The sequence below is a fragment of the Alligator mississippiensis genome, chromosome 14, assembly GCF_030867095.1.
Source record: "Alligator mississippiensis isolate rAllMis1 chromosome 14, rAllMis1, whole genome shotgun sequence".
Taxonomy (NCBI): domain Eukaryota; kingdom Metazoa; phylum Chordata; order Crocodylia; family Alligatoridae; genus Alligator; species Alligator mississippiensis.
Window position 1 is genome coordinate 41,610,480 of NC_081837.1, and position 25,367 is coordinate 41,635,846.

Here is a 25,367-nt window from a genome sequence, read left to right on the forward strand (position 1 = left end):
TCAGAGATGCAAAGAGCTAGCGTGAAAGCCAAGGTCTGCTCCTCCTTTTGGAGCCTGTGCGGTTGCTCCAGTGGGTCTGGAAAACCCTGATATGGGGATACAGGACCATCCTTAGTCACTTTGTGTGTGTGTGTGTGTGTCTGTACGTGTGCACGCATGTACCCACGTTCATGTCGTACGGCGTGCGAGCGAAGGGAGGGCTGTGACACACAGAAAGGATGTGCTGCTCGCAGCTGCCGCAGGAAGCGTTTGCTAGATGGGGTGAACGCGACCGGCCCCAGGGCAGGCTCACGCTGACTTTCCTGATTTCTGCTTTCGAACCACCCATCCTGGTTTGGGGTTCTGGTTTTAGCGAGAATAATGCCAGGGCACACAAGAGACGCGCAGGCCTGCTGGCGTGAGGAATGGCTCAGCAATGTCCTCTTCCTTTTCTGGGCGCTGCAGGGAGCCGCTGGAATTGGTGGGCCGAGCCTCCCACGAACGAGGCAGGATTTGGGTCGACGGCTAGAGTTTCAGTGCTGGCACCAGGAAGAGCGCTGTCCTGATAGTACTGCTGGACCGCCAGCCTCCACCCCGCTTCCTTGGCTTGCTTTCGCATGGCCTGCTAGCATCCCTGTTGCACCCACGCCGAGCATCTTTGCACAGGTTCCCTAGCAGTCATGTGTGACGCTGCCACGTATCCACGGACGACTAAGCAGAGCCTGCCGGATCTGGGGCTCTTGCGGTTTAAGCGATAATAACTCGAGTCCCAGAGGCAAGGACGAGCACTGCAGGTTCATTTGCATAGTGGCTCGTTGTGGCTGTAGGCCCGTGGTGGAGGAACAGCCATGGGAGCAGCCTGTGCACAGCTTTACTGGTGAATGGGTGCTGGCCACCAGCCAGGAGGGTAGGGAGCTGGGCTTGGCTTATTGCTGAAATGTAGTTGCTTCTGCAACTTCCAGCTGGACGTGATGAGCCAGGCAGGGCATATCCCCCTCTGAAGCGGTAGGGGCTGAACATGCTGCTCCCACGGCCCACCCGACCAGGTGGGAACTCATCTTGTTGCAGCGATGGGGCCAAGTGCAAAGCCTGCCTCTGGATCCCAGGTTGGATTTGGTCCCCTGGCCTCCGTCTGCCGGAGGCACGCTCGCTCCTGCCCCCGTTCGCACCCACCAGTGCCACGTGAGGCTTCCCACCGTGACATTTGCTTCTCAGACCCGAATCACATGCGCGTGGGGGTTTCCCCATCTCCAGAGCCCACCACTGCTGCTGAAAGGAGCTGGGCCGGGCCCGTTGGACTGCTGAGCCACGATAGCTGAAACCGGGAATTTTTTTTTCTTTGCGGGCAGGAAGCTGAGCGCTTCCTCTCCAAGCCAGAGCTGACTTTCATTTGTTGGTTCGCAGGGCTGGTTTTGCAATCCTGTAAGCCCCTGGGTGGTAGGAGGGGCCTCTCTTTACCCAGCAGGTTTTATTTCCTTGCATGGCTCAGGGGTGAGAGTCCAGCTTCCCAATATCCTCCCATCCGTCTGTGCCCTTCCTTCTCATGCTGATCGCAGGGAGGAGGCTTTTTGGCTGCTTTTGGAGGTATGTTAATAGGCTGACTTTTTCCTGAGCTTTATCGAGGCGCAGCAGAGCAGGGAAGATAAGGGCCAACATCAGCCGATAGCAAGGACAGCTGATAGTGGCAGCAGCGAGCTGGATAGCAGTGCTGGCTGGATCGGATGGGTTAAGTGACTTGCTTCGTCGGGGGGCTGCTGCCCTCTGCCGGGTACGGTCAGATCTCGCTGGGTCAGTTCTCTTCCGCGGGACCGGCCCCGACATTAAATCCCAAGGTCACGCTTCCTAGCCAGGCGGTGACATCCACACGTCCTGTGCATGTGTGAAGGCGTCTTGTGGGAACGGGCCTGAGCTCAGTGCTGTGAGCTGGGGGGAGGTTTCTCTCTGGATCCAGGCTGCCCCTCTGAGCCTGTGGCTGGTTTAGGAGAGAAGGAAACAAGAGCTATGATGTTTGGGGCACATGTGAAAACCTCCCTTTTCCTCCCAGCGAGACTCGCTTTCTCCTCTCTGCTCCACAGCTCGGAGGCAGCCTGCCGTCCCGGTGGAAATGCAGAGCACGCCGAACTATCTCTGGTACACGGACGATGTCTTGGGCCAAGGGGCTACGGCCTGCGTGTACAAAGCACGCAACAAGGTGAGGCTGCGGGGAGGTGCTGGGCTGGGGGAGCCGCGGTTCTCCTCTCCGTAGCAGGTTGGCACAGGCGCCCTCCTCACTCAGGTCCCCGCCAGCCGGTCGAGCTGTCCTGTTCGCCCTCGGTGATGTGGCCAGGGCACCTCTCACCTTCTTGCTTGGCTCTGCTCTCTCAGCTGCCAAGCCTCCCGACTCCAGTTCTGCTTCGACACCCGTGGATCCCCAAGTGCTAGGATTCCTCGCCCCAATTCACTACGAGCTGCCAGCTCGTCCGACACGCTGCCCTCAGCTGCCTTCCTGATCTCAGCTCTGCTCAAACTGTCCTAGGTTTCACTTCTCTTGGTCTGGGGCCCTGTTGCGGCCATCTCTTCAGGTCTCAAGGGCCAGCGACCAAGACTATGCAGATAGTTCTGCATTCGCACTGTAGATCATCGCTTTACAGCCCCTGCGCTGCACTTGCAATGAGCAGCCTTTCTCAACCTGGGAATACCGGCTGCAGGATCATCGAGGGCAGCTGCTGTTTATCTGATCCAGGCCATTTTCCCTTTCCACGCTGCCTTGGCCAGGCCTTCCAAGACTTGGGGTTATGGGTCGGGGTTTTCTAAATGCCGTGGCAGATTTCTGCTCCGAGTCTAAACTCCCCCCGACCTCGGTGGGGAGGAGTTGGTGCCTGCTGAGTGCTTTTGAAACCTCCCCACAGTAATTTGCACGTTGCACGCATACGCCGCGTGTTGTGTGATGTTATCCCACTGGGACAATTATCGGTTTCTCTGCTCTTTGAAGGTTTGAGTTGGCCCTGCTCAGAACCGGGCCTTAGAAAGGAGACTCGGTTTCTGTGTTGATTTAGAAACCGCTAAGTCTCATGGGGAAAGTGAGGGGGGGATGGAAAGGGGGTGACACAATTGGACCTAGCTAGCAATTCCTTTCCAGCTTTGAGTAAATGCATCCCTAATGGTGCCTTTTACCTCTGCTTGTGCTGAACGCTGCCCAGGCTTCACCGCCGGAGAATGCAGGCCCCGCTGTACATGAACACTTACCTGGCAGGGGAAACGCCATGTATCTGGGTCTGTGAAGGCAGTTTTTCTTTAAACATTCCCAGGGATAACTGTTCATCTGGCCTGGTTTAGTATCTGCCAAGGTGCTGGGACTTTATGGAAATGGGAGGCTCCTTCCTAACTTGCTTCTGTGGCCGTATGGCTGAGGGCAGGTGAAACTTGGGGGCATCCGAACCTTGAGCCTCCGGGGTTGGGCCTGCACGTAGGATGCCTGCCAAAAGACTTTGGGAATATCTGAAGCCCCTGGTAGGAGTGGAAGATGTTTGCCAGTTGCAGGGCCACATACATTTCTGGACTGACTCACGGATTTGGACTTGATTGGGCTGATTTGGCTTGGGACATGAAAAATGTATTTAAAAAAAAAAATAGTTGGAGAGTAAGTTATGGAGTGGATGTAGTCTGTAAAGGGAGCAAAAATATCATCTGCGTTGTTTGCTTTCAGAACTGGGGCAAACTAACCCTCACCGAGCAAAGGGATGAGGGCACCAGGCAGGTACAAGGGCAGGGGTATGAGCCCAGTGGGCAGTAACTGGGCCATGGGGAAGCGCTGGATCCTGGAGGGGAATGTTTTCAGGAGGGCACAGAGGGATGCTTGACTCGCCCTGGGCGCCAGGTCTCAATCTCCCCTCTCCTCCTCTGGACTCATTTTCCTGGAGGTTTGCAAGCCCGCTGGGGTGACTGCCAGGCTGCGTGGCTCTGCCCAGGAGCAAGGGCCAGGGGAAGGGAGGATGGTGGCGTACTCACCATGGTCTGGGCAGACACTCACTCCCATTTTTCATGGCCAGAAATCGGGAGAGCTGGTTGCTGTGAAAGTCTTCAATAATGCCAGCTACATGAGACCCCAAGAGGTTCAGCTGAGAGAGTTCGAGGTGCTGAGGAAATTAAATCATAAGAACATCGTCAAACTGTTCGCAATTGAAGAGGCCGTAAGTGTGTCCTCACACCTAAATGGGAGCGACGTGGCTTTGCAGCACCTGGCACTGGCCTGGGCCAGCTCACGCTGAATAAGTCGTCTCGTTGCCGCTTCTCCCCGCTGTTTCATCCCAAGACCCCTTGCAACTGGCACCCATGCAACCTAGGAGGGGCGGTGCAGACTGGGAAACAGGCTTAAAGCGCTGAAGTGGCTCACTAAAGCCCAGAGACCAGCTGAGCAGTGCAGCGAGGAATAGGACCCATGTGTCCTGGCTGCTATCCTGGTGCTGCAACCATTGGCTCTGCTGCTTCCCTCTCCCAGTGAATGAGGCTAGATTAGCCCGCTCAACAGATCCCTTTTTCAGAGTTGTGATGCATTATGTTGTGTCCAATGTAGGCGTTAGAGCTACTTTTCCAGCCCATGTGCCCCAATGTGGGCTGTCCGTTCCATCTGATGGGAAGAGCCCAGTAGACATGACGGACAAGGAAGGGACCCCAGTGACTGGGAGGGGTGTGGGGCACGGCTGCCCACGCAAGAACTCTTACACAGTGGGTTGCTGCCATAGGATCCTGCTGACGGCTCTTCTCTCTTGCCTCTGTCCCCAAACGCAGGGAAGCAGCAAGCAGAAGGTGCTGGTGATGGAGTACTGCTCGAGCGGGAGCTTGCTGAATATGTTGGAAGATCCAGAAAACGCCTTTGGCTTGTCTGAGGCCGAGTTCCTCATCGTGCTGAACTGTGTCGGTGAGTCTCGGAGCTGTTAGCTCGGGCATCGCCAACAGGAAAAAGCAATAACTTTGCACTTGGAAAAATTAACTTATGGGGTTACGAATGGGCAGTGCTTTCACGCCCTGGCCTGAAAGCCTCGGTCTGCCAGTTCAGAGGTAGTTGGGTGTGCTGCACAAGAGCTGTTGTTGGGCTGACCCTGTCAGCAGCATCACCCTGCACTCCTCCGCAGAGATGCTTGAATTTTGACAAGGCACTTGGCCTCACCGTGCCTGAACGCCGAGCCAAGAGTCTTTGCACTCCCCAGTTTCTAGTTTGCGCCACCTCGGAGAAGCTGATCACATAGTAGACAAAAGCTTAGTCTCCCTGTTGCGTTCGTAGTGGCCGGCATGAACCACCTGCGGGAGAATGGCATCGTCCACAGGGACATCAAGCCGGGAAACATCATGCGGCTGATGGGGGAAGATGGGCAGAGTGTCTACAAGCTCACGGACTTTGGGGCTGCTCGGGAGCTGGACGACGACGAGAAGTTTGTGTCTGTCTATGGAACAGAAGAGTATCTTGTGAGTCTGACCGGACACCGGGAGGGGAATGAGAAGGCATGTGGGAAGGAAGCGTTGTTCCTGGTAACATAAGTGAGTTAGAGCAGTAGGAGCACTGGCTGATGTTGTCTTTGGCATGTAAAACAATCACGGCACCTCGCTTCCATGCAGCACTTTCCATCCTTGGATATCGGGAGGCTTCCCAGGGGAGACCAGCATTGCTGACAGGGAGATAAGCACAGAGGAGCAGCAGCTCAGTCTCCACAACCTGCCAGGTCTACGGGAGCGGGGGGAAGAGAATCCAGGCCCTTGAGGCCCAGTGCAGTGCTCCATCCATGCCGAATCGTGGGCCCCCTCTCTGTCTCCCTGTATTTTGATTGCAGAAATTCCTTTCCTGGTTCACTTTCTGTAGCCAAGGGTTTCAAAAGCGGAGAGTGATTTATGGTGCCTCAAATTCTTGGATCCCAATGGAAAAGGGCCCCATTCTCAGCATGCTGTGAAAGACAGGGCCCTTTTTGACCCCTTGGGTAGGACACCCATTGTTACTAGCCAGTTCTGAAACCTTGGCCCCCGTTGTTGATCAAAGTGGATTCACTTATGCTGCCTTTCCTCTGCTTCATCCCGCTAGCATCCAGACATGTATGAACGAGCAGTTCTGAGAAAACCCCAGCAAAAGGCTTATGGGGTGACTGTAGATCTGTGGAGTATCGGGGTGACCTTTTACCACGCTGCTGCAGGCAGCCTCCCCTTCATCCCTTTCGGAGGACCTCGCAGAAACAAAGAAATCATGTAGGTCGATCTGTTGAGAGGGCGGTGCCCGAGGGGGCTTTCTGCCTCCTGCCTGGGGTAAATGTAGTTGTGCCTCAACTTGAGGAGCGTGGCGTGGACAAGTGCTCGGGAGCCAGCTTGTGCGTTTAGTGCAACTCTAACAACGCCCCCCATCCTCACCTGCGGCTTACCTGCTAATGTGGTGCTGTGCCTGCGCACCTCGCTCCGGTTCTGCCGCGTCTCCTGCCCTGAGGACACCTCGCAGCTCTGCCAGCGCCTCCCAGTCCGTGAATCTTTTTCCTAGTCCTGGTTTTGTTTTGGCCTTGGATACCTGCCGATACCTGTGGCACAGGCCTGCCATTTTTAGCTACACACCCTGCGCTGTGCTGCTGTTACCAATTTGGAATTGACTGTTCAGCATTTTTCACCTTAGCTCATTTATAACTTAAGGCTATAAGCTAAGGCCTCCCAGAACCAAACAGAGTGCAACATTTTTGGGTGCTGAAGATTTTGCTGGACCTGCTCTCTCTCTTGGCAGTCCCCACCATTGACCATCTTTGCCATATCCCCATAGCACTGGGTGGTCAGACACCTAGGCCTCCGGAGGCGCCTGGTCAAGGAGCACGTTGGTATTGAGTGGGCCCCATGTAGAGTAAGCCCGTAGCGGGATCTGGTGGAGGAATGCAACAGCGCTGCCATTAGCAATCTGCCTCTGCTTATACGAGGCCTTTGTCCTTGAAAGGCATCTCTGTGGCTTTGTGGTTTAACAACCGAACAACAAGGCAGAGCCCGGGTTTTTTAGCTCGAAACTTTCATGCTGTTTCTTTAACTATTTTCCTTCCCTCCCCCCACATGTATTTTGATGGCAACCTTGCGTGGGTTTCTTTTCAGCAGCTGCCTTTCATTGGGTTTTCACTTGTTTGGGGCAGTTGTTCTGGACCGCGTCTTGCAAAAGCAGATGACAAATTTGTAGTGCCAAGTTGCAGATGCAGACAGGTCCATGCGAGTGGGACTGTAGCTGCCTCGTTAGCATGCCCGGCCTCTTGCTTGTGCTAATCGGCTTGGTTGTCCATGCATGATGTGGGCGTCTCTTTGTTTTTGATTGCAAGTCTGGTTCTCTAGATGGAAATTCCTCCCTGGAAAGTCTGGCTTTCTCCTCCGCTGATGCATGCTACACCCTGGCTCTGCCCCCGGGCGTTAACCATTGCAGTTGCCGAGCCGGGCAACAGGAATGCACAAGGTGGCCCATTTGCGCAAACGAAGATAAATGTAATTTTGTTTTTGATAGGTATAAAATAACAACCCAGAAACCTTCTGGAGCAATCTCAGGTGTCCAGAGGCAGGAGAACGGGCCCATCGAGTGGGGTTACGAGCTGCCTGTCACGTGCCGACTCTCTGCGTGAGTATTTGAGGAGATGGAGTCAGGGCTCCAGTGGGAAGAGGTGTAGCCTCTCCTTTCTAAGAGCCCCTCCTGTTCTTGATATATAAGATCAAACCAGCCAGTGACTTAGGCACATAAATTCTGTCTTGTATCAGAGAAAAGCATCTGATTATGGCCTGCTTTCAAGATACCCAGTTCAAGGGGGTGTAGGTATGCTACCCACACCTTTCCCCTGGTCTTGCTCCTTTCATAGTGCCTTTCAGAGGGAAGAATGAAATTAAACTACCACAAATAAGACATGAAATAAGTATGTGCGCTGAGAGAGCTCTCCAAGCTGTCCCTGGGGGAGTGTAGTTGGTCTTGGGTAGCATAACTTCCCCAGTGCATCTTCCCTTCTGTGCCTTGATCTAAATTTGAGCATGTCCCAGCGTTGAGCACCCGGAGTGGTTAGACTGGTTGGGAATTTTCTTACGAGACATTTTTTTTTTCCTCAGTTGATTCACCCAAAGCAAGTTTTATCTGTTAGGAAAAATGTCTCAATTCTTGGGGGGAAGGGATGTGCCCTAACCACTTGGCTATCGGTGGTTTTGAGTCCTGGCTGTTTGCTTAACCTGGTGCAGAACCCTTCCCTCCCATCCATTTCCAATGCTATAAGGTGAGGCTTCAAGGATACCGAAGAGGTTTATATTCAGTCTCCCTCTTCCTGCCTGTGAGCCTGATCGGTGACTCTGTTTAATCTCAAGCCTTTCAGAGTGGAGATTAGGGAAAACCAGCTCTCTGGGTTCTGGGTTTCATTCGTTTGCAGAGTCCAAACGGTAACGGAGCACGTGGGGACATGCGTGTGACAAGCCCATGGATGTGGGATGACCAATGTCTGGGGCTGTGGTGAGCACACTGAGTGAATCCCTCATGACAGAGCACGAGCTACAGATTGTGGCAGGCTCATCTTGGGGAAACTTTTCAGCTGTGTCAGAAAGTGTAGAGCAAATGTTGCAGAATTGAACAACTTGTTCTTACAAGTCTGGATTCAGCTTCCTTGTACCCTGGCTGGAAGGGATCAGGCCCCTGGCGGGGCATGGTACACACCATCTGCATATGTCAAAACCTTTTCCGAAGAGCGGGTTGTAGCGTCATCTGCGTTTGACAGGTGGGCAAACTGGGCAGGGAAGGGGAAATGATTTGCCCAAGGTCACAGGGACATCAGTGGCAGAGCTGGGGAATAGACCCCAGGTCTCCAGTCCAGGGTCCTTTTACTGACTCTTGCTGCCTGCCTTCAACACATACGTGTCTGTTCACACAGGTAAATCTACCTTGTTCATCTTTCCTGCCCTTTTAGGGGGCTGAAAAGCCAGCTTGTCCCGATCCTGGCCAACATCCTGGAAGTGGATCAGGAAAAATGCTGGGGCTTCGATCAGTTTTTCGCAGAAACCAGCGACATCCTGCAGAGGATAGTGTTCGATGTCTTCTCCTTGTCACAAGCCACCATGCACCGGGTCTTCATCCACTCCCACAACACGTAAGGGCCCCGTCATCCTGCAGGGAAGGCCTGGTCAGGGGAAGATCTGGGAATGGAGCCCCAACGTCCTGCAGCCCAGCCCAGAGTTTCCCTTAGAGGCTTGTTGCAGGGACTTGAAGGACAGATCCCTGTTCGCTATGCACCTTGGCCAAACCTGCTGGAAAGCCTCTGTGGAAAACAAGGGTGGTGTTCGAGGCCCACGCATCCAAGCCAGGCTCTCTTTGTGGACTCATGTTATCTGGAAGTAGTTTTTCAGTGCTGTCCCCTGCTCTACTACCGCCCTCTCCAGTGGCGGCTGCATTTCAACAGAGGAGGAAGCAATTCTAGGGTGTGTGTTCGGTTTATACTGGGCATGAGCCAACCCTGGTGAGGTCAACGGAAACGCTGCTACTGATTTCCCTGGGTCCTGCGTCGGCCCCACAATGCTTTGAGGTGAAAGGCACCAGGCTGTGCTGGGGCAGTGGGAATATGAGCAAATATATGAAGGTGACCTAACAATGCTGCATGCTCCTAGAAAGCAGCTGCTGGACCTCAGCTGAATTTCCCTTGGTGAATGGCTAAGATTAGGATTTAGGGGGGCTGAAAAGATCTTGGGTGCTGATGACCTCATCTCATTTCCCTTCCTCTTTTTTTTTTTTTTGTCTCAGTACAAACATATTTTTAGATGCTGTCTTCAGGCAAACAAATACAGCCCCTCACCATCAAGAATACTTTTTTGAAGGTTACCCATATGACTTGGAACCCAACCTCCAAGCCCAAAATTTCTCCAGGACCACGCAAAATAGCCCTCTGACTTTGCTGAGCACTGAAACAGAGGATCCCATAGGCGTGAGATACAGAGATCGTGAGTACAGTTAGCTTTTAGGATGTACCCTTGCATTTCCTGGGCAGCCAGCTGAGTTTTTGAGAGCTAATTTTCCGACTCGCGTATGTCACGTGTATGTTCATGCTTTCAACGCGTGCCCATTAGACGGAGGCTGTGAGTGTTTCTTTTGGATCCTCGCTGCGGTGGTGCAGATGATTAGAGCAAAAATCAGTAGAGAGGAAGGGGCCTTTTGTGGCTGGGCAGGGGCGGGTGCAGTGCCCGTGCTTCACCAAAGTGAGCACAAGATGTCAGTGTTGATTCACTGAACTAAAACGGCAAGCGAACGTTTCTGCTAATAAAGCGAATGTGGCTGTGGCTGTTGGTGACATGGTCAATCTAGCCACGAAGACCTAAGCACCGTCTCTGCTTTCAGCGGCACACGGCTTCCCAAAGTTTGTCCCGAAGGTTGATGTCATAGCTGACTGCAGCATAGCAAAGGTACGTGTGGGGCTCCTGCTTTGGGCAGACAGAGGGGTTGGACGTGGCGCGCACGAGCTCCCGAGCGCTCAGTGTCGGGGGCTTTTTTGCATTCCAGGGTGTCCTCGGTGCAGTTCACCAGACGCTGAGGATAGCCCGGTCGCTTCTGAAATGTCAAGAGTTTATCCTGAGGGGGCTCCACTGTGTGATGTAAGTGCGTACCTACTGGCAGTCTGTGAAGGGCAGTGGGAGCCATTTGGTTTCTTTTGCCTTTGTGTAGTAACCTCTTATATTTGAGAACAGCAGCACTTGAATGCATGCAACCAGCAGGATACTCCAGACACGTTCCAAGCCCTGCAGAGCCGCTGTGTAGGCACCAAGGCTTTGCACCATCAGTCAAGTGTGTGTGTAATGTTACATGTTGAACAGAAAGCAATTAAAGCTCTTCTTTCAGCTGTAGGGACTGAGGGTGGGGGCAGGGGTGGGGCGAGGGTTAGACCCACCTGAATACTTTTACCTACAGAGCTTTATTCCAGTGGCATTTCAAATGGCATCTCAGGCGCTGTGTTCTCACGGCCGGTTCCTGTCGGGTCAAAAGTTCTCAGTTCGCTTCTGGGCATGCTAATGAATATCCCAGTGTTAAAGTGCTGGTGTAAGATCATGCCTATTTGGGCTTTCAGCTATCTGGGGAGGGACTGACTCTCCCTATAGGTATATACAGCACACCAGGCCTCAGCGTCAGGTCGATGAGAACTATGCTCTAACAAGCACTTTCCACCCCTGGTTTTCATGAACAGTGAAAGGAAACCATCAGGCATACGTTTGACACGGTAGATTGGTCAGAGGGAAGTTCAAATGCATTACACAGACTAGCTCTGTAGAAAATGTGGAGGAGAGGAGGCTGCTAAAGGAAAAGCTGCCCAACCCCGAATTCTGTCTCTTGGCAGTGAGAGCCTCAAATCTGAGTGCTCAAAGTTTCTGGAGAGGAAGGAAACAGCCGTTTTGATGCTGACCTGCTTGCAGCATACCAACGAGAAGACCCTGATGGTGTAAGTGTTGCTTTACTGCTGTCGGTTTTGTGGCAATGAAGAGCACAGGCCCTTGTCCAGAGCGTGCCTATGTGCAAGCCTTGCTCTGAGCTACGCAAGGTGACACGGTGGGCGAGGAGTTCACACCATTTCTCTTTGCAGATCCGGTCTTTGCCAGGGGAGCTCGCAGAGTGGTTGTTGTGGTTGTCAGTGTATTAGGAATTAGGGGTGGGAATTTGAGAGAGCATCTTGGGGTCTTCAGAACACAAGTGCCGCTGGAGGTTGCTGGGATTTGTGCTTTTCAGGCATTTTTAAAGGGCTTTTATAAAACTCAGCTGGAAGCCCCCAGGCCCTGGAGTGGGGAGTCTCTCCTGTGACCCCTTATTAATGTATTGACCCAAAAGCTGCGCTCTCTTATGACTCTTCTGTCATTAATTTTCCACCTTTTGTACTGAGAGAGACACTGCTCCCATGCGTGGGAGTGATTTGTTGGGGGCGTCTCGATGGTGCAGCAGGTCTGGGTGGAAGGTACCAGCCTCTCTAAACCCTAGGAGGGTGAGCAGGCCCTGCCAAGACCGCAACAAATGGCCCATTGGACAAACAAATGAAGAGGGAGGGATGGGGTCAAAGCACAAGACCCCAGGGCATGCTGAGCAGGGAACTCAGCTGCCAGCCTTGAAGAGCGCGAGATCTTTTATTATACCCAGAACGAGCATGGTGGAGACAGTAAACAGTGCAATCGTACCACTGCAGCCCCTGGCTAACGTGCCTTCCTCTCAGATGCTCCGAGTGATTCAGTCCCTGGCTCATTTGATCCTGGTCCTCTGTGCTGAGATCACCAACACTGCTGCTGCTGGCTGGCAATGTGCCTGGCAGTCCACAGAGGACTGGATCCAGTCGTTCTGCGAGGCAGCCTTTGGAAGTGGTCTCTTATGACAGAGATTTCATTGCCTGGGAAGCAGGTGATGGGGGTTATATACCCAGCTCTGCCACTAGACTGCATAATTATATTCCCTAAGTGGGTGACTATGGTCTTGCTTCGTGCAGGTGGTTCTTGTCAGCTTCTGCTAGTTGCTTGTAGCCACCATACCCCAGAATACGGAGGCGCAGTGGAAGGGAGACCCAGAGCTGGAAAGCAGAAAGGTTTTCCTTGTCCATAGAGGGTGGGCAGGAAGGAGCGAACTGGGCGGTAGTTTGTTCATTTTTTCCATCCTTTTGCTTCAATTTTTAATTCTTCGTCTCCAGTTTCATACGAGCCTGCAGTTCCTGCTGCCTGGCTGCTGCTCTGGGATCTTCCAGACTGAATATTACAGGGTACAGCTAACGTATCTTAGCCACAGACATGAAGTCAGAGAGAGAAAGCAGAAACCAGTGCCGCAGTCTCTGTCTTGGTGCACGTGGAAAAGAGAAGCCTTCACCTTCATTATCAACAAAATAAGCACTGCCATTACCATTAGTGTAATCCCCAGGGTGAGGCCTGTCGGACCAGGGCGGGCTCTTCCCAAGCGGGTGGGTGGGATCCCAGAGCCCCCGTCTTTTAGAACCAGACTGTGCAAAGCCCTGGGGAGTCTCTTGTGAGGAGCTCTTCTGCATTGGCTGTGAGGGTTGGACCGGGATGATTTAATGGGTTTCTGCCATCTCTAACTATAGGATTGTAGCCCATTACGGTGCATTTCCACTGAGCAATGCATCCAGCCTGACCACACTATTCATATTGAAGTGTCTTTTATTTCCATTTAAGAGGCTCCATTAATGGAACATTCATCAGAGACCAAATTACAGAGAAGTCTTGTGTGATCCTAATAACTACCAAATGCCTCCATTACTGTTGCTGCCGCTCCAGTGAAATCTAAAACCCACCCTCAGTCATTTTGTTCTTGTCTCTTTGTTCTACCATCTATTTAGTGAAAAATCATTGTATTTTTTTTTAAATTATTCTTTGAATTGCTGCAAGGCTCATATTTTCAAAGCTGCTAGGGGTGGTTCAGATGCACGATTCCAATTAATTTCAGTAGGAGTTGTATGTCTCGGTCTCCCAGGTGCCTTTGAAGCTTCCAGCCTAACAGCATGGTTTTCCTTTGCCCAGATGATATTTGCCTCTCTGAATCCACACCCTTCTTTAATGAGCTTTGGTTTCCCACCTCTAACAGGTATGACGCTGTATCTGGAAGCAATGGGAACCCAGAGCTGAAGGACCTGGCTGAGGTGAAAGCAAGGCTGCAAATGGTGAGTACAAAGATCCAGTTTTGGGCCTTGGATGGCAGGGCTGAGAGCACTCTGGGGATGGGGTTGGTACCTTCTGTGATTTCGATGGCGGTACCTGACCTGGACCCTTTTCCCCTCTTCCCCACTTCATCCTCTAGGTCACTGAAGACCTCTGTAGGTACTCTCACAGCATCTCTGAATATCAAGGGACATTGGGTGATATTTTATCTGAGCTGGTAAATCACCGGCAGCAGGCACAAGAAGATAGAAGGTTTGTGGCATAAGCTTTTTTTTCAGTGTCGTAACATTTTCATAGTCATCTGTTTGCATAGACGCACACAAATGGACAGCTATAGCTACAGTACATGACAGGCATTTGCATTTGTGCAGATTAACGTTGGTGGTTTACTGTATATACCATTATGGTAGGCTGTCAGCATGCCGCTACTTTGCACTTAAGCGCGAAGTAATTCATATTAATCGTGGTGCGATCAGTAGTTCTGATCACAGCACTTCAGCATTTCCTTTTGTGAGCATCTCGGCACTTTACCAAAGTGTCATCCCTTAGACTTGTGTCGGGGGCGTTAAAACGTTAAAAACTACCACCACATCTCTCAGCAGGGCTTTTGCATTCCTCACCGGTTCTCCCCCCGCTCCCTAAAGGGGGAAAGGAGTTGGTGACAGAACCGAGATTAGATCCCAGGACTTGTGGACTCCCAGCCCCCAGCCCTACCCACTGGTCTGTGCTGCCTTTTAACCTTGCTTCTCTTGCTGATGGGCTGACTTATTGCCAGATGTGCTTATATGGAACAAGTTTCTCTTTCTGCTGTGAGAACAATTCAATCTCGACTTCCAGCAGAAGCTTGCATCTAAGTGATAGAGCAGTAGGTTGTATTTGGACAGTCAGCTACCAGGCTCTCTGGTGGCACTTGATCATAAGGATGCTTTATCTTTATTACCTAATGCTTGCATTGAGGCTGCCAGTTCATTGGATTATAGAGCACTAGGGACTGTCTTCTGGTATTCATAAAGCCAGGGCCTGAGTTTTTCTCGAGGAGGTGGAGCCATCAGAAGAGATTGCACCCAGAAGCCTGTGTGTTTCCAGGTACTTGCTGTTTATTCTGAGACTAGCTTACACTGCAGCTTAGTTTTTGTAGAGCTTCTGTCACGGGAAGTGTCACACAGTTCTTGGCGGGTGAATCCAATAATAAGTGAAAGGTAGAGGTTGGGAGGAAAGCAGCTCTGAGGTGCATGGAGCAAAGGAAGCTACTCCAAGCAAATGAATTAACAGCTATAGCACCCAGGCGGCGGCGGGGGAGGACTGGGCAGAAGGCCAGACCTAAAAAGGAGCAAGGCTGTAGGTAGCAATGAGGTCAGCAGGAGACTGTGGGGGCTGTGTGGGTGGCAGTGAGGCCGCTGGAGCAGGTCTCTGGGGAGGTTTGACAACCAAGCTGTTTTCTTGGACACGAGGCCCTAAATATCTATTGCTTCATGACTCAGTTTGAGGTTTTCTACTCAGGCGCCCATTGCGGGTCACTGAGCCCTGCTGAAGTGGGAGTGGTCCCTAGCACCTGGGATCTGTAGATCTCCAAGTGCCTTACAAAAGGGATGGGGGGTCATATCCATACCCCTTTTTTACAACTGGGAAAGCTGAAATGTGGATAAGACAAGTGACTTGACCAAGGTAATCAGCCCTAGCAGTGGCAGAGCTGGGAAGGAAATACAGGACCGATAAGTCCCAGCCTAGCGCTGTCTCGTAGGCCACACCACCTTTCCAGCGTCAGAGAAATAGGTTTCTGCAGGCTTCGCCCCTCTTTTGCAGTGGGGTTTAACTGGACACTTGCTTTCCATCCCAATGTGCCTCATGCCCAGCTTCCCACCTTGACTCCACAGCATCCGGCAGATGGAGTGCTGCCTTGAGAAGATGCAGCTCATACACAAGCAGTTCAAGAAGGCCAGGGCGTGCATGCGTAAGTAGCTCATGTTTGCAATATCACATTTCACACGGCTCTGGGGCAGCCGCACAGCGAAATAACAGAAAAGCAGCATGTCCATCCAGTGCAAAGCAAGACCATGAGCCGCTCTTCCTCGGCGGATTTACCTGGAAGATGCACCGACTGGATTCAGTTCTTAGCAGCTCTGTCTGTCTACACTAAGGGGATGTCTCTACATTCATTAGTAGCTATAGAAGAGAACAACAGTCAGGGGTGCTAAACCAATGATGGTGGATGCCAGGGAGGGTCTGACAGTGGACAGATCATTTTAGATGCACCCAGTTCAGTGCTCTCCCTTAAAGCATCCACTCCTGCTACTGTTGGGCACAGCGTACTGGGCTAGATGGTCCTGGGTCTGACCCAGTACTTAGGTTCTTGTCTCCTCCCTGGCTGACGCCGGGGCAAATCTATGCAGACTAGACTGCACCATTTATACAGCACTTTGCCTTGATTCGTGCAGGTCTAATCCTCCTCAACCCTGTGAGGAAGGTAAAGGATGCAATTTCCATTTTGCAGGCAAAGGTGAGACGTTAATCTTCACATCAGTTTGCTGGCATAATGGTATTAAGGGGGGAAAAATACCGTGCCCTTAACTGACACAGAGGTGGTAGCCTTAGTGTAGACGCACAGAGCTGCATCTACTAGCACAGTGCAATGCTGTGCAGACATACCTGGGAGACCTCTAAAAGAGCGAGCTTGGATTCTAGACCAGTGCAGCCACGTTAGCACGGCGCTCCACTTAGGCTAATGCATCCTGCTTCTTGTTTAGAGCTAGGTCAAGGCATGTCTGCACTGTACTGTGCAGTTGGTCGCTCTTGGGGCACAGATTAAAGCTTACAGATTTTCAGCTCCCCATTTTAGGTGCCCTCTTCTATGCCATGCTGCCTCTTTCTTAAATGATACAGGCCTAGTGTTTGGAAAGTCAGAGTGCTGAAGGAAAATGGAGCCAGCCTGTGATTTGTTCTTGCTGGTGAGTGAGGACTATGTCTGATAGCTGATCTTCTGTGTGTTACTGCTGTCCATATGGTGGCAGGATAGCTGGGCTTTTTAAAGGGGTCTCAGGGAATTAGGCATCTCACTCCTACTGACTTGAGCTCTGTTGGAAAATCCCAGCTGTATCATTCTTCCTGACTGATCCCTTACGGTGCTGTGATATAGCTGGGCGTCTTTATTGCTTCCATTTGTCAGCCCGTGAGTGAAGAAGCTCCGGATACATTTTCCTGGCAAGTTACCAATGTACATGCATTTTTTTTTCCTAGGGCTGGCCTATAATGATGAACAAATACACAAACTGGATAAGTAAGTAAATAGCCCCCTTGTTTCCAGCGTCTCAAACACCTGCTTGTGGTTGAGAGGCTGGCTGGATGTTTGGCATTTCTGTTTGCATCCAAGAGGGATTTTAAATGCTCTTTATCGGTGGTATGAGTGTCTGGCCTGTAAATGATTTCCATGTCAATCGGGTTATCAATCCAGGCTCTTTCACAGTAGCTGTCTTTAGGTTACAGACGGGAAGGCGCAAGGAGCCCCAGTGTGAATGTGTTGAGGTGTAAGATCTTTGGGGTGGGGATGGTTTGTTGTTTTTTTTCTTTAATTACGTGCATGTACAATGCTTGCTATAATGGGCCCGATCCCTACTGTGGTCTTGAGAGCTTTCACGGTACCGACAAATGATAACGGACAATAATGGCACAAACTGACCACAGTAACCCCAAGGATATAGTGCCTGTGCTATGCACAGAGATCCCAATTCAGGGGCATTGTTAAGCTTATGCTCGACTTACAGTGGGACTTAGATGCCTAAATGGCATTTGCGCCTTTAAAGTCTCCACTGAAATCTCACTGAAACCTAGGGGCCTTCGACATGCCTGAAGTTGAGCACGTTTTTAAACGCTTGCCTAGAACAGCAGAATTTAACCCTCTATTGATTTTTATCCTAACGAAGCCAGGGGCACGCACATTAAACTTGACTTGAAATTTGAGGTTTTCAGCAGTGCTGGAGGCATTGAAACGCACAAGTTGTGTTGGTTTCAGTGACTTGTGCTCCTAAATATAGAAGGCATGAGGGGAAAATCTCCCTTGTATGCCATTTTTCCTATAACGTGTTGTCTGTTTGTTGCTGCACCCTCAACCCTTGTGTTACCTCAACATGGTTTATTATAGGGAAATACCATTCACTCCCTTCTTCCTCCTCTTCTTTCTCCCAACATCTTTAGGTTGAATCTAGGACATCTAGCAAGAAAAGTTATATCAATTTTCCAGGATGATTGCGTACAGAAATATCAAGATGTCCTGGGTGGTCATGGAAACAGAATGAGGTAATAGCCGGGATCATTAAACCAGCCTTTCTTCAGTCGTATCCCTGGGTTTTATACAAGGTGCCTGGATTCTGAATGTCCGTGGCAAGCTACGTGGCATTTTCCGTGATGCGGACGGAGATGAACACTTACCCCAGGGTGACTTAGGTAGGTTTTATAGCGATGTAAATGATACCAGAGTGAGGCATAGACAGAGTTGCAGCTCTCCCAGGCTAGCTGTGTTCAGCAGGAGACTCTTTTTGTTCCTTGCCAGTAGGCATGTGGCAAGTAATATCTGTTTGCCTTCAGCAAATGACTCCCAGGGATGCATGCATGCAGACAGTATAACTTGCTCTTGGGGAGTTTTACTCCTGCACCAGCCTCCCTGGACGCACCAGGAACAGGCCTATCCACAGCCACGGGGCTATGCCTGTGTTTGAAGTTAAGCCTGCACCTAAGTCTTTACAGGTTTCACTTTCAATAATGCAAAGCACAGGACCAAGGTGCAGCACTGGGGGAGAGGAAAGGGAAATTCATTCTCTGTCTTTGAAGCAAGCGAGTAGTTGGAGCAGAGAAGAGGATTGATATCCATGACCCTGCTCCTGCCACTTCAGGATGGGGCAGCATTAAAAGAAATCCAGCCAACCATCATCACCTTCACTTCCTTGCAGAAGGTCCATTTCTTTATTCAGCGATCGGGAGGGTTCATGGCATCGGGCTGAAACTGCCGTTAAGACAGAGATCCACTTACAAGGAATGACTTGATGCTAAAGGGTATTTGGGCAATAATGCAAAGAACAAATGGCTGTGTGTGACTGAAGGCCACATACTGGCTTATTAGAGTAAAAAGTGTCATTTAGGAGAAGCAGTTGTTGCAGAGATAGGACTTCAATTGCAGAGTAAAGTAAAGTAGAGCATCTCCCCCCACCCTCAAGACCTAAATGTGGATTTTTTTAATAGCCTTTTAGTATTAAAATTTGTCTGGGGCTTGGGTTGGGCATCCAGGATGCAGTAGACTCATAGAAAATGAGGGTTGGAAGGCATCCCAGGAGGTCACATAGTCCAACCCCTTGCTCAAAACAGGACCAGCCCCAACTACATCATCCCTGCCAGCAGAGCTTCATGAGATTTGTTGTTCGGGGAACCTGTAGGCCAAGGCTTCATTAGTGGAACTAGTCTGTTGGAGGTGGACCTCAAAGAGCATAGGACAGCATGCATAGGCGCAAGAGTCTGCCTTGATGTCCTGTCTTGCTGTCTGTCCGATTCCCTTCACTGTTGTGAAGTCTGTTGTGTCGAATGACTTTGCCTTGCTGCAGTCCTGCAACGCAGAAGTGGCTGCGTTTCAATGACTGGGAGAGAAAGTCTTGTATTCAACTCCAAGCTAGGATCCATTATTCTTATACTGGTCCCATCTCGCAGTGCCTTCAGTGGGAATTTTCTCCCAGGTCCATCCAGCACGTAAATTCCAGTTAGGCTTAAGTGTACAAAACTGGAAGTTGTGTAATGGTGTCTTAAAAATACCTGAAGGGTATTTTTGTGTGTGTTTTTCTGCCCTTGCAGGTTTGCTGTTTTGAGGACGGAGAGGTTTTTAATTTTATTTTTCTTCCATTTTTAATTGCCTTGTTTTGAGTTTTGTTCTAGTTAGTGGATTGGGTTTTGTCATGCAATGGGTCTTTTTTTGGCCTTGGAGGTAGACTGCACACTTCAAGTTTGGTTTTTTTTTGTTTGTTTTTTGAAGCCAGAACGAAACTAATTACAACCTCTTTATATAGCAGTGATGTTTCCTCCAAGTCCACTAGATGGCTCCTTTGATCTTGGTCCCATCGCACTGGGCCCTACTGGTTTCTATCCCCCTGCTTACAAACCTGCCAACAGACTCTTGACATGAAGCACCCTAATGAAGCTGTTAGTAATGGGCGTGTTTCTGCTGCTGCTTCTGTATATACTGCCATATTCTGGGATCTCAGCACCCTGGGTGTGTGGGCTAGTACTGAGTCTAGTGACCCCGTGCCAATTGCGTGGGAAGAAGAGCCAAAAAATCCCTATTCCTGCCAAATCTTTGACTGGACTTTTTCTGTTTTCCCCAACAGGAAAGTTTGCGAGATAAAAAAACATTTGAAGAAGCTCGACAGTTCCTTGTCAGCAGGCTGCGTGGAGCTGACTGAGTGCTGGGACTGCCTCCATAACGTACAGTGCTTTCTTTAAATCTTATCTGCTTGGGAGTTGGATATCACCCATAGACTGTTTTTAATACAGCTGTTCCCTTGCACTTGTCATCTGCCAAGTGCTCCTGAAGTCTCCCTGGCGCAAGTCGGGTGGTAGCAGTAGTCTCCGTTTTACAGATGGGGAAAAGATACAGCTCGCAGAAGCGAAGTGAGCGATGCTGTGAAAAGTCAGTGGGATTGAGGTTCCAAAGTCATTTAAGCATGTGTAAAACTTTGACCCCAAAATGGCTTCCCCAAGCTCGCGTGGTGAGTTGGGAGTTGCGCGCCTGGCACAAAATAGCGCCGTGCAGATACCCGTGCTTGCACTGTGCATACTAGCTTCAGGACTAGAAGCAGGGTGATCCTATTTGGGTGGTGATGTGGGCGAACTAATAAGGTGTACAGTAACACAGCAGTGCTGATGCCAGCCTGGGATATGTCTGCACAGTCTAGCAACAGCTAGATCCCCCTTACGCGCCAAGGCTTGGGTTAGAAGGCTGCTATCCCTGCCCTCGTACCACTGGCTTCTGATGCTGTCCCACCTTACCGCGATTTGTGGAAAATTAGGTTTCAGCTAACAAGCAAAGCAATGATCCAAGGGAGTAGAAGTACTTGGCTTGTATCTCAAATGCTGCCACCATCTGTGATTTCCTGCAGGCACCACCACCTAGGCTGACTGGCACAGCTTCTGCATGGTTGGGCCTTTTGTTAATACTTTGCTGGGTTTCTCTGTAGCTGATGGAGTGTCACGTCCTGATCTCGGATTGAGCTAGGAATGTAGTGCCTCATCTCCCCTGGAAGACTCTGCATCTTGACCCAAGTGCCTTCTGTGTGGCAGCAATAGTTGCTTCATACTGTAGTAAACAGGAAATACCAGGAGTGATGAACACGGGGCTCGGGCTTGTATTTTTAGGATGCTTTATGATGCAGAAACAATGTGTCCTGGTCCATCTGCTGTTCTTACCCTGTTTCCAGGGAGAGGTGCCTGCAACGACCATCATTTCTCCACACATTGTTCTCCTGCAGCACTTACCCTCCCACATCCCCTTTAAAAGCTCCAGCTTTGAGGGCGGGAGGGGAGTTGAATACATGGCATTGCCCAGGGATTTAGACCTAGGAGCACAGCACATCACCTGCAGCAGCGTCAAGTCTCTTTATCTCTGCAGGCTTTGGACAGGCTGCCACAGAGAGTCCAGGTCCCTTCCGCTCCTCTACCAGTTTACACACAAGACACCGATCAGGGTATGGCACTTAGGTAAGTTTGTAGGAGGCAGCCGGAACAGATTGGGCATCAATGAGAGAGGTCCCTACTGCATCCCTCACGCCAAGGTGGTTCTCTGATGTCCAAAAGGGATAGGCTTGAGACCCAAGCTTCCCCACAGCCTGGCTATGTGTTATGCTGATGCCAGGGACGGGTGCCAGCCCTGTGTGCGTTTGCGGTCGCACTTAATAATTAAGTTCCATTTATAACTGGTTAGTAGATGTCCTAAGCATGTGAATTTTTCATGTGTGTTTTCATATGGTTGTTAGCACATCAGCCAAAGCTGTTTAGACTTGTCAGCGACCTCTACAATTGAGGAGCTAGGAATTAAAATCCCTAGTAACCATTTATTAGCTGTTTATGAACCACTTATACATAGACTGCTCATGTGACTGTTTAAATTCAGGCAGCAGAGCAGAGCTGGGTTGTGCTAAACTGGAGGAGTGAAGGTGTTTTATTTGCATGTGCCCATGTTGTTGGAAGCCCTGGCTGTGATGTGTTTGCAGCTCGGGACATGCAGAGCTGACATGCTGCCTCCTGCCGGTGTACAGGATTGCAGTGATGAGGGAGGGCTGGGGGTGGGAGGCCCTTTTAGGCTCTCAGAAGAAAGGCAGGGAACTCCAGAGTAGCTGCTTGCTACCCAGAATAATGCATGGGGAGGCCTGGGAGTTGGGGAGTGCTTTGCCCTCCTTAATCTGCTCTGCCAATTTTCGCTGCCTTCCTGCAGGAAGCTCTCCCCCAGGCCTCTCGGCAGGAGGAGGCATGTGTCTAAGAGGCTTATTTGTGTCTTGTGCAGAATGCAGGAGCTTCTGGAGCAAATGAAATCAGTAACTTGTGATCTCCAGTTGAACAACAGCATCATTGAACGGTAAGAGAGCGTGACTCCTGTTTGGCAATGATGCCGATCGGAGCTCGTACTGACCTTCTCCGCCACGTAGGCAGAGCTTAACCTGTTGCCTGGGAGGTGTGTGGGATGGTCTGGCAGGCATTAAAACAGGGGAACAATGGTGGTGTTGACTAGTACTGCAAGACGAGAAAGCAGTTTTAGGCCTAGGATAGCACCAGGCCAGCCAACAGAGCTGTTCCTTCAGGGATATTGCAATCATACACAGTTCACCCCCGATCTAGCAGCACAAGGAAGTTATTTTCCCTACCGATCATAAACGCCACCCGCCAGTTCACCCTGCTGTTTCAAGCATTCCTCCTGTGTAACTCAGCTGTGACGCAGACCCTGGTTTCCACTGCAGAAGTAGCTCCGTTCTGATGGTGGGTGAAGCGTTTCCTGCTCATAGTGCTCAAACCAGTTTGTACAGACAGTCTAGGTGAGATGCCCTCAGCGATGTCAGGTCAGCACCCTATTATTAGTGAAAGCACCTGGCACTTTTGTCTGGTCTCCTTCGCGAGGGTCTAAAAGTGATTTACCAATACCGACTAAACCTCTGCCTGCAGGTAGGGAAATGAAGGTAGAACAGATGAAGCAGCTTTTGTCGACATCTGCGCAGTTGAGTCAGTGAGACAGACGAGCTCTGGAGGCCGACTTTAATCTCCGATTTCTAGACGATGCCATCTTGGCGATCACAGCTGCTTCTGAGTAATAAGAATCCAAAGTGCATTTCAGTCTAGCATTTAAAGAGAGAGGGGTTTTTTAAATCCCAGCCTGGCTTTTAGACCTTACGTTGCCACCTTAAACCTGTCTATGAATGAAGGAGGAAGAGAACAAGTGCTTTTCGGAAATGAGCAGTTTATTTCAAGCTGCAAAGTTTGGCTCCAGTTTCAGGATCCACCTCAGAGTTTGGGGGCATGTGAATCCTGGTGGCTTGGTTTGGGCACTTCTACAATAAACCTCTTGATTTTGTTCCTGCAGGTTACGTGGGGTTGCACCCACTCCAGGTATTTAAGGGAGATGTGGTGGATTTGCAGCTGCTAAAGCAATTACACGAAATCTTTTACATCTCTAACACTTTGGGTCGAGACTGATGGAGAACTTGAATGTTCGTGTTTATAAGACTATGCTTTATCCTACCTCTGCGCTGCAGCATTTTTGCACAGTTCGTGAACTGGTCTGCAAGCCCCAAACCCTCAAATATACAAGCAATGTCCCTAAAATGGTTAAAATGGGAGCCTCATTCCTTTCCGTTTTCCTTATTGCCCTGGCATCGCTGACTTCATCCCATATCGAGGGGTTTGTGTTCCATAAGATGAAACGGGTGAGGCTGCATATGCCCACACGCATTGCATATATACTTCTTCAACACTAGCCCCTTCTGGTGTCAAGCGTGAGCTGCGTGCAGGAAGGATGCTGCACTTGATGGACCAAAGACCCGATCCTGTATGGAACGTGTCCAAGTGTGCCAGCCAGGAGATGCAGGATTCAACAGACCCAGCACTGAAGAGGGCTACCCTTTTTTTGTGCAGCTGCTATCACGTGTGGGCCAGAACACCTGGTTCTGTTTCATTACTTCATTTCCACCCGGGCCTTTTGTGTCATGAATGCTGGTGAGTATAAGAAGGGAAGGTTTCTCTTTCCCTCCTTTGGGTGCATTTCCATAGGGTCTGTGAGATCTGTGCATGCATCTGGCGGAGCATGCGCACCCTCCTTTCAGTGATGCCAGACTGAAGGTGCATTTCTTGTCTCTCTTGATTGACTGTGCTCCCAAATCACAAAGCAGGCTCCCTGAACGCGACTTCTGTGAGCTGCTCTGTCCAAAAGCATCTACATACATGGATGCAGGGGTAAGTTTTGTTTTGGGCCAAGCAGTGAAAACAAATGGCAAGCAGCCAGATGTTCCAGCTGGGAAACCCCAGAGATCCCTGCTCAGGCCTTCTTACTGAAAAGCTCATTTAAAAATCTTTAGCATTGCATCAAGCAAAGAATCCAGGGTAATTCGCCTCCCCCCAGGAGCTGTCTCCATGACTTAACCTAAATGCTCTTTCTAGAAGTGACTTATTGTCAGTCTTATTGAAAAAAGATGGAACATGGGTTCTTAGGTGCCCAAGTCACTCTTGAAAATAAAATTAAGTCCTCTGGGTTGCTTAGGCTCCCTGAAAATGTTGTCCCAATACAGTATTGCTCACAGAAAATGCACTCAAGGAATGATCTTAATGGAGCTGACAGGATGGGCTGGATCCTTAGCTGGTATAACTCAGCAAGTCTACGGTGCAGGCACACTGAGTTATACCAGCTTTTGCAGCTGGCCATATACATTTCAGTCTTACTCAATTAGGAATCTCTTCTTTCCTGGATCTAAGCTTTCAGTCTTCATCAAGCTTAACAAGAGACACGTGAGCCATTTGAATGAGCGATGAACCACTTGCCCTACTACCCCCACCTTCCTTTCTGTATGCTGTCGAGAGGTCCTTTTGGCCCTCTGTCCCCGGCACCTGGTTAGCCAAATCCCCAGATATCTCAAGATGTTTGTCTGCAGCTCATCTGGATCCCACTGTGCACCCTGTGCAGAAAACGCAGCGTTGTCATCTAATGCAAACGCAATTGATGCAAAGAGCGGGTGTGATTTGTATGGAGAACCACTTGGAGATGGGATTTGTTTCCCTGTTTGCCTATTAATGTCTGTGGTGTTTACTCACGTGTGTGATAACGGAATAAATGGTTACATAAACGTTTACCTTGGTACAGAAGTGATTACTGGGGCTTGTTTATAAGACCTCTGCTGAAGTGTCTTGGGTTTTGCAAATCAGGTCAGTGCCAGTAAGCTGCCGGTTAGAAACAGAGATGCGTGCGTTTGGAGCTTTCCAGTAAAGCAAAGTATTATCTTTAAGTGGGAAGACGGTGCCCGTTGGCTCTGGACGCAGCCGTGCACGTGCACACGTGACCTGGGCACAGGCTCCTGTTCTCCGGTGTGTGCTGCTTAGTTGGATGCTGGGTGCTGCAGGCGTGTTTCCAGCTGGACCCAGGGGTCTTCCCTCTTGCACCAGATGGCAGGATCGGGGCTGTCATTCTTGGGCTTGTTTCTGGAGACAAATCCACCTGGGGACAGACTGAATGATGGGTGTTTTGTGCTGCCATACATAAACAG

At 50.4% G+C, this 25,367-nt stretch overlaps 1 protein-coding gene across 3 annotated transcripts in view; it reads left to right on the forward strand.

The window, feature by feature from the left end:
• The window catches only part of IKBKE (inhibitor of nuclear factor kappa B kinase subunit epsilon), a 31,968-nt gene extending 7,014 nt beyond the window's left edge, over positions 1-24,954 (forward strand). For 2 of the 3 annotated variants that reach the window (XM_059717152.1, XM_059717151.1), the window contains exons 2-21: positions 2,055-2,170; positions 4,008-4,148; positions 4,747-4,876; positions 5,240-5,421; positions 6,029-6,189; positions 7,457-7,567; positions 8,886-9,065; positions 9,713-9,909; positions 10,304-10,368; positions 10,466-10,557; positions 11,295-11,396; positions 13,526-13,601; positions 13,739-13,851; positions 15,474-15,550; positions 16,834-16,873; positions 17,788-17,889; positions 19,959-20,055; positions 21,239-21,327; positions 22,130-22,201; positions 23,198-24,954. In XM_059717152.1, coding sequence (XP_059573135.1) covers positions 2,084-2,170; positions 4,008-4,148; positions 4,747-4,876; positions 5,240-5,421; positions 6,029-6,189; positions 7,457-7,567; positions 8,886-9,065; positions 9,713-9,909; positions 10,304-10,368; positions 10,466-10,557; positions 11,295-11,396; positions 13,526-13,601; positions 13,739-13,851; positions 15,474-15,550; positions 16,834-16,873; positions 17,788-17,889; positions 19,959-20,055; positions 21,239-21,327; positions 22,130-22,201; positions 23,198-23,231 — 2,148 coding nt within the window. In that variant the 5' untranslated portion in view covers positions 2,055-2,083 and the 3' untranslated portion in view covers positions 23,232-24,954. Of the gene's footprint in view, position 1; positions 1,564-2,054; positions 2,171-4,007; positions 4,149-4,746; positions 4,877-5,239; positions 5,422-6,028; positions 6,190-7,456; positions 7,568-8,885; positions 9,066-9,712; positions 9,910-10,303; positions 10,369-10,465; positions 10,558-11,294; positions 11,397-13,525; positions 13,602-13,738; positions 13,852-15,473; positions 15,551-16,833; positions 16,874-17,787; positions 17,890-19,958; positions 20,056-21,238; positions 21,328-22,129; positions 22,202-23,197 lie in introns of those variants that run through there. The other variant, XM_019477248.2, reaches the window with a different exon arrangement.
• The last annotated feature ends 413 nt before the right edge of the window (positions 24,955-25,367 follow it).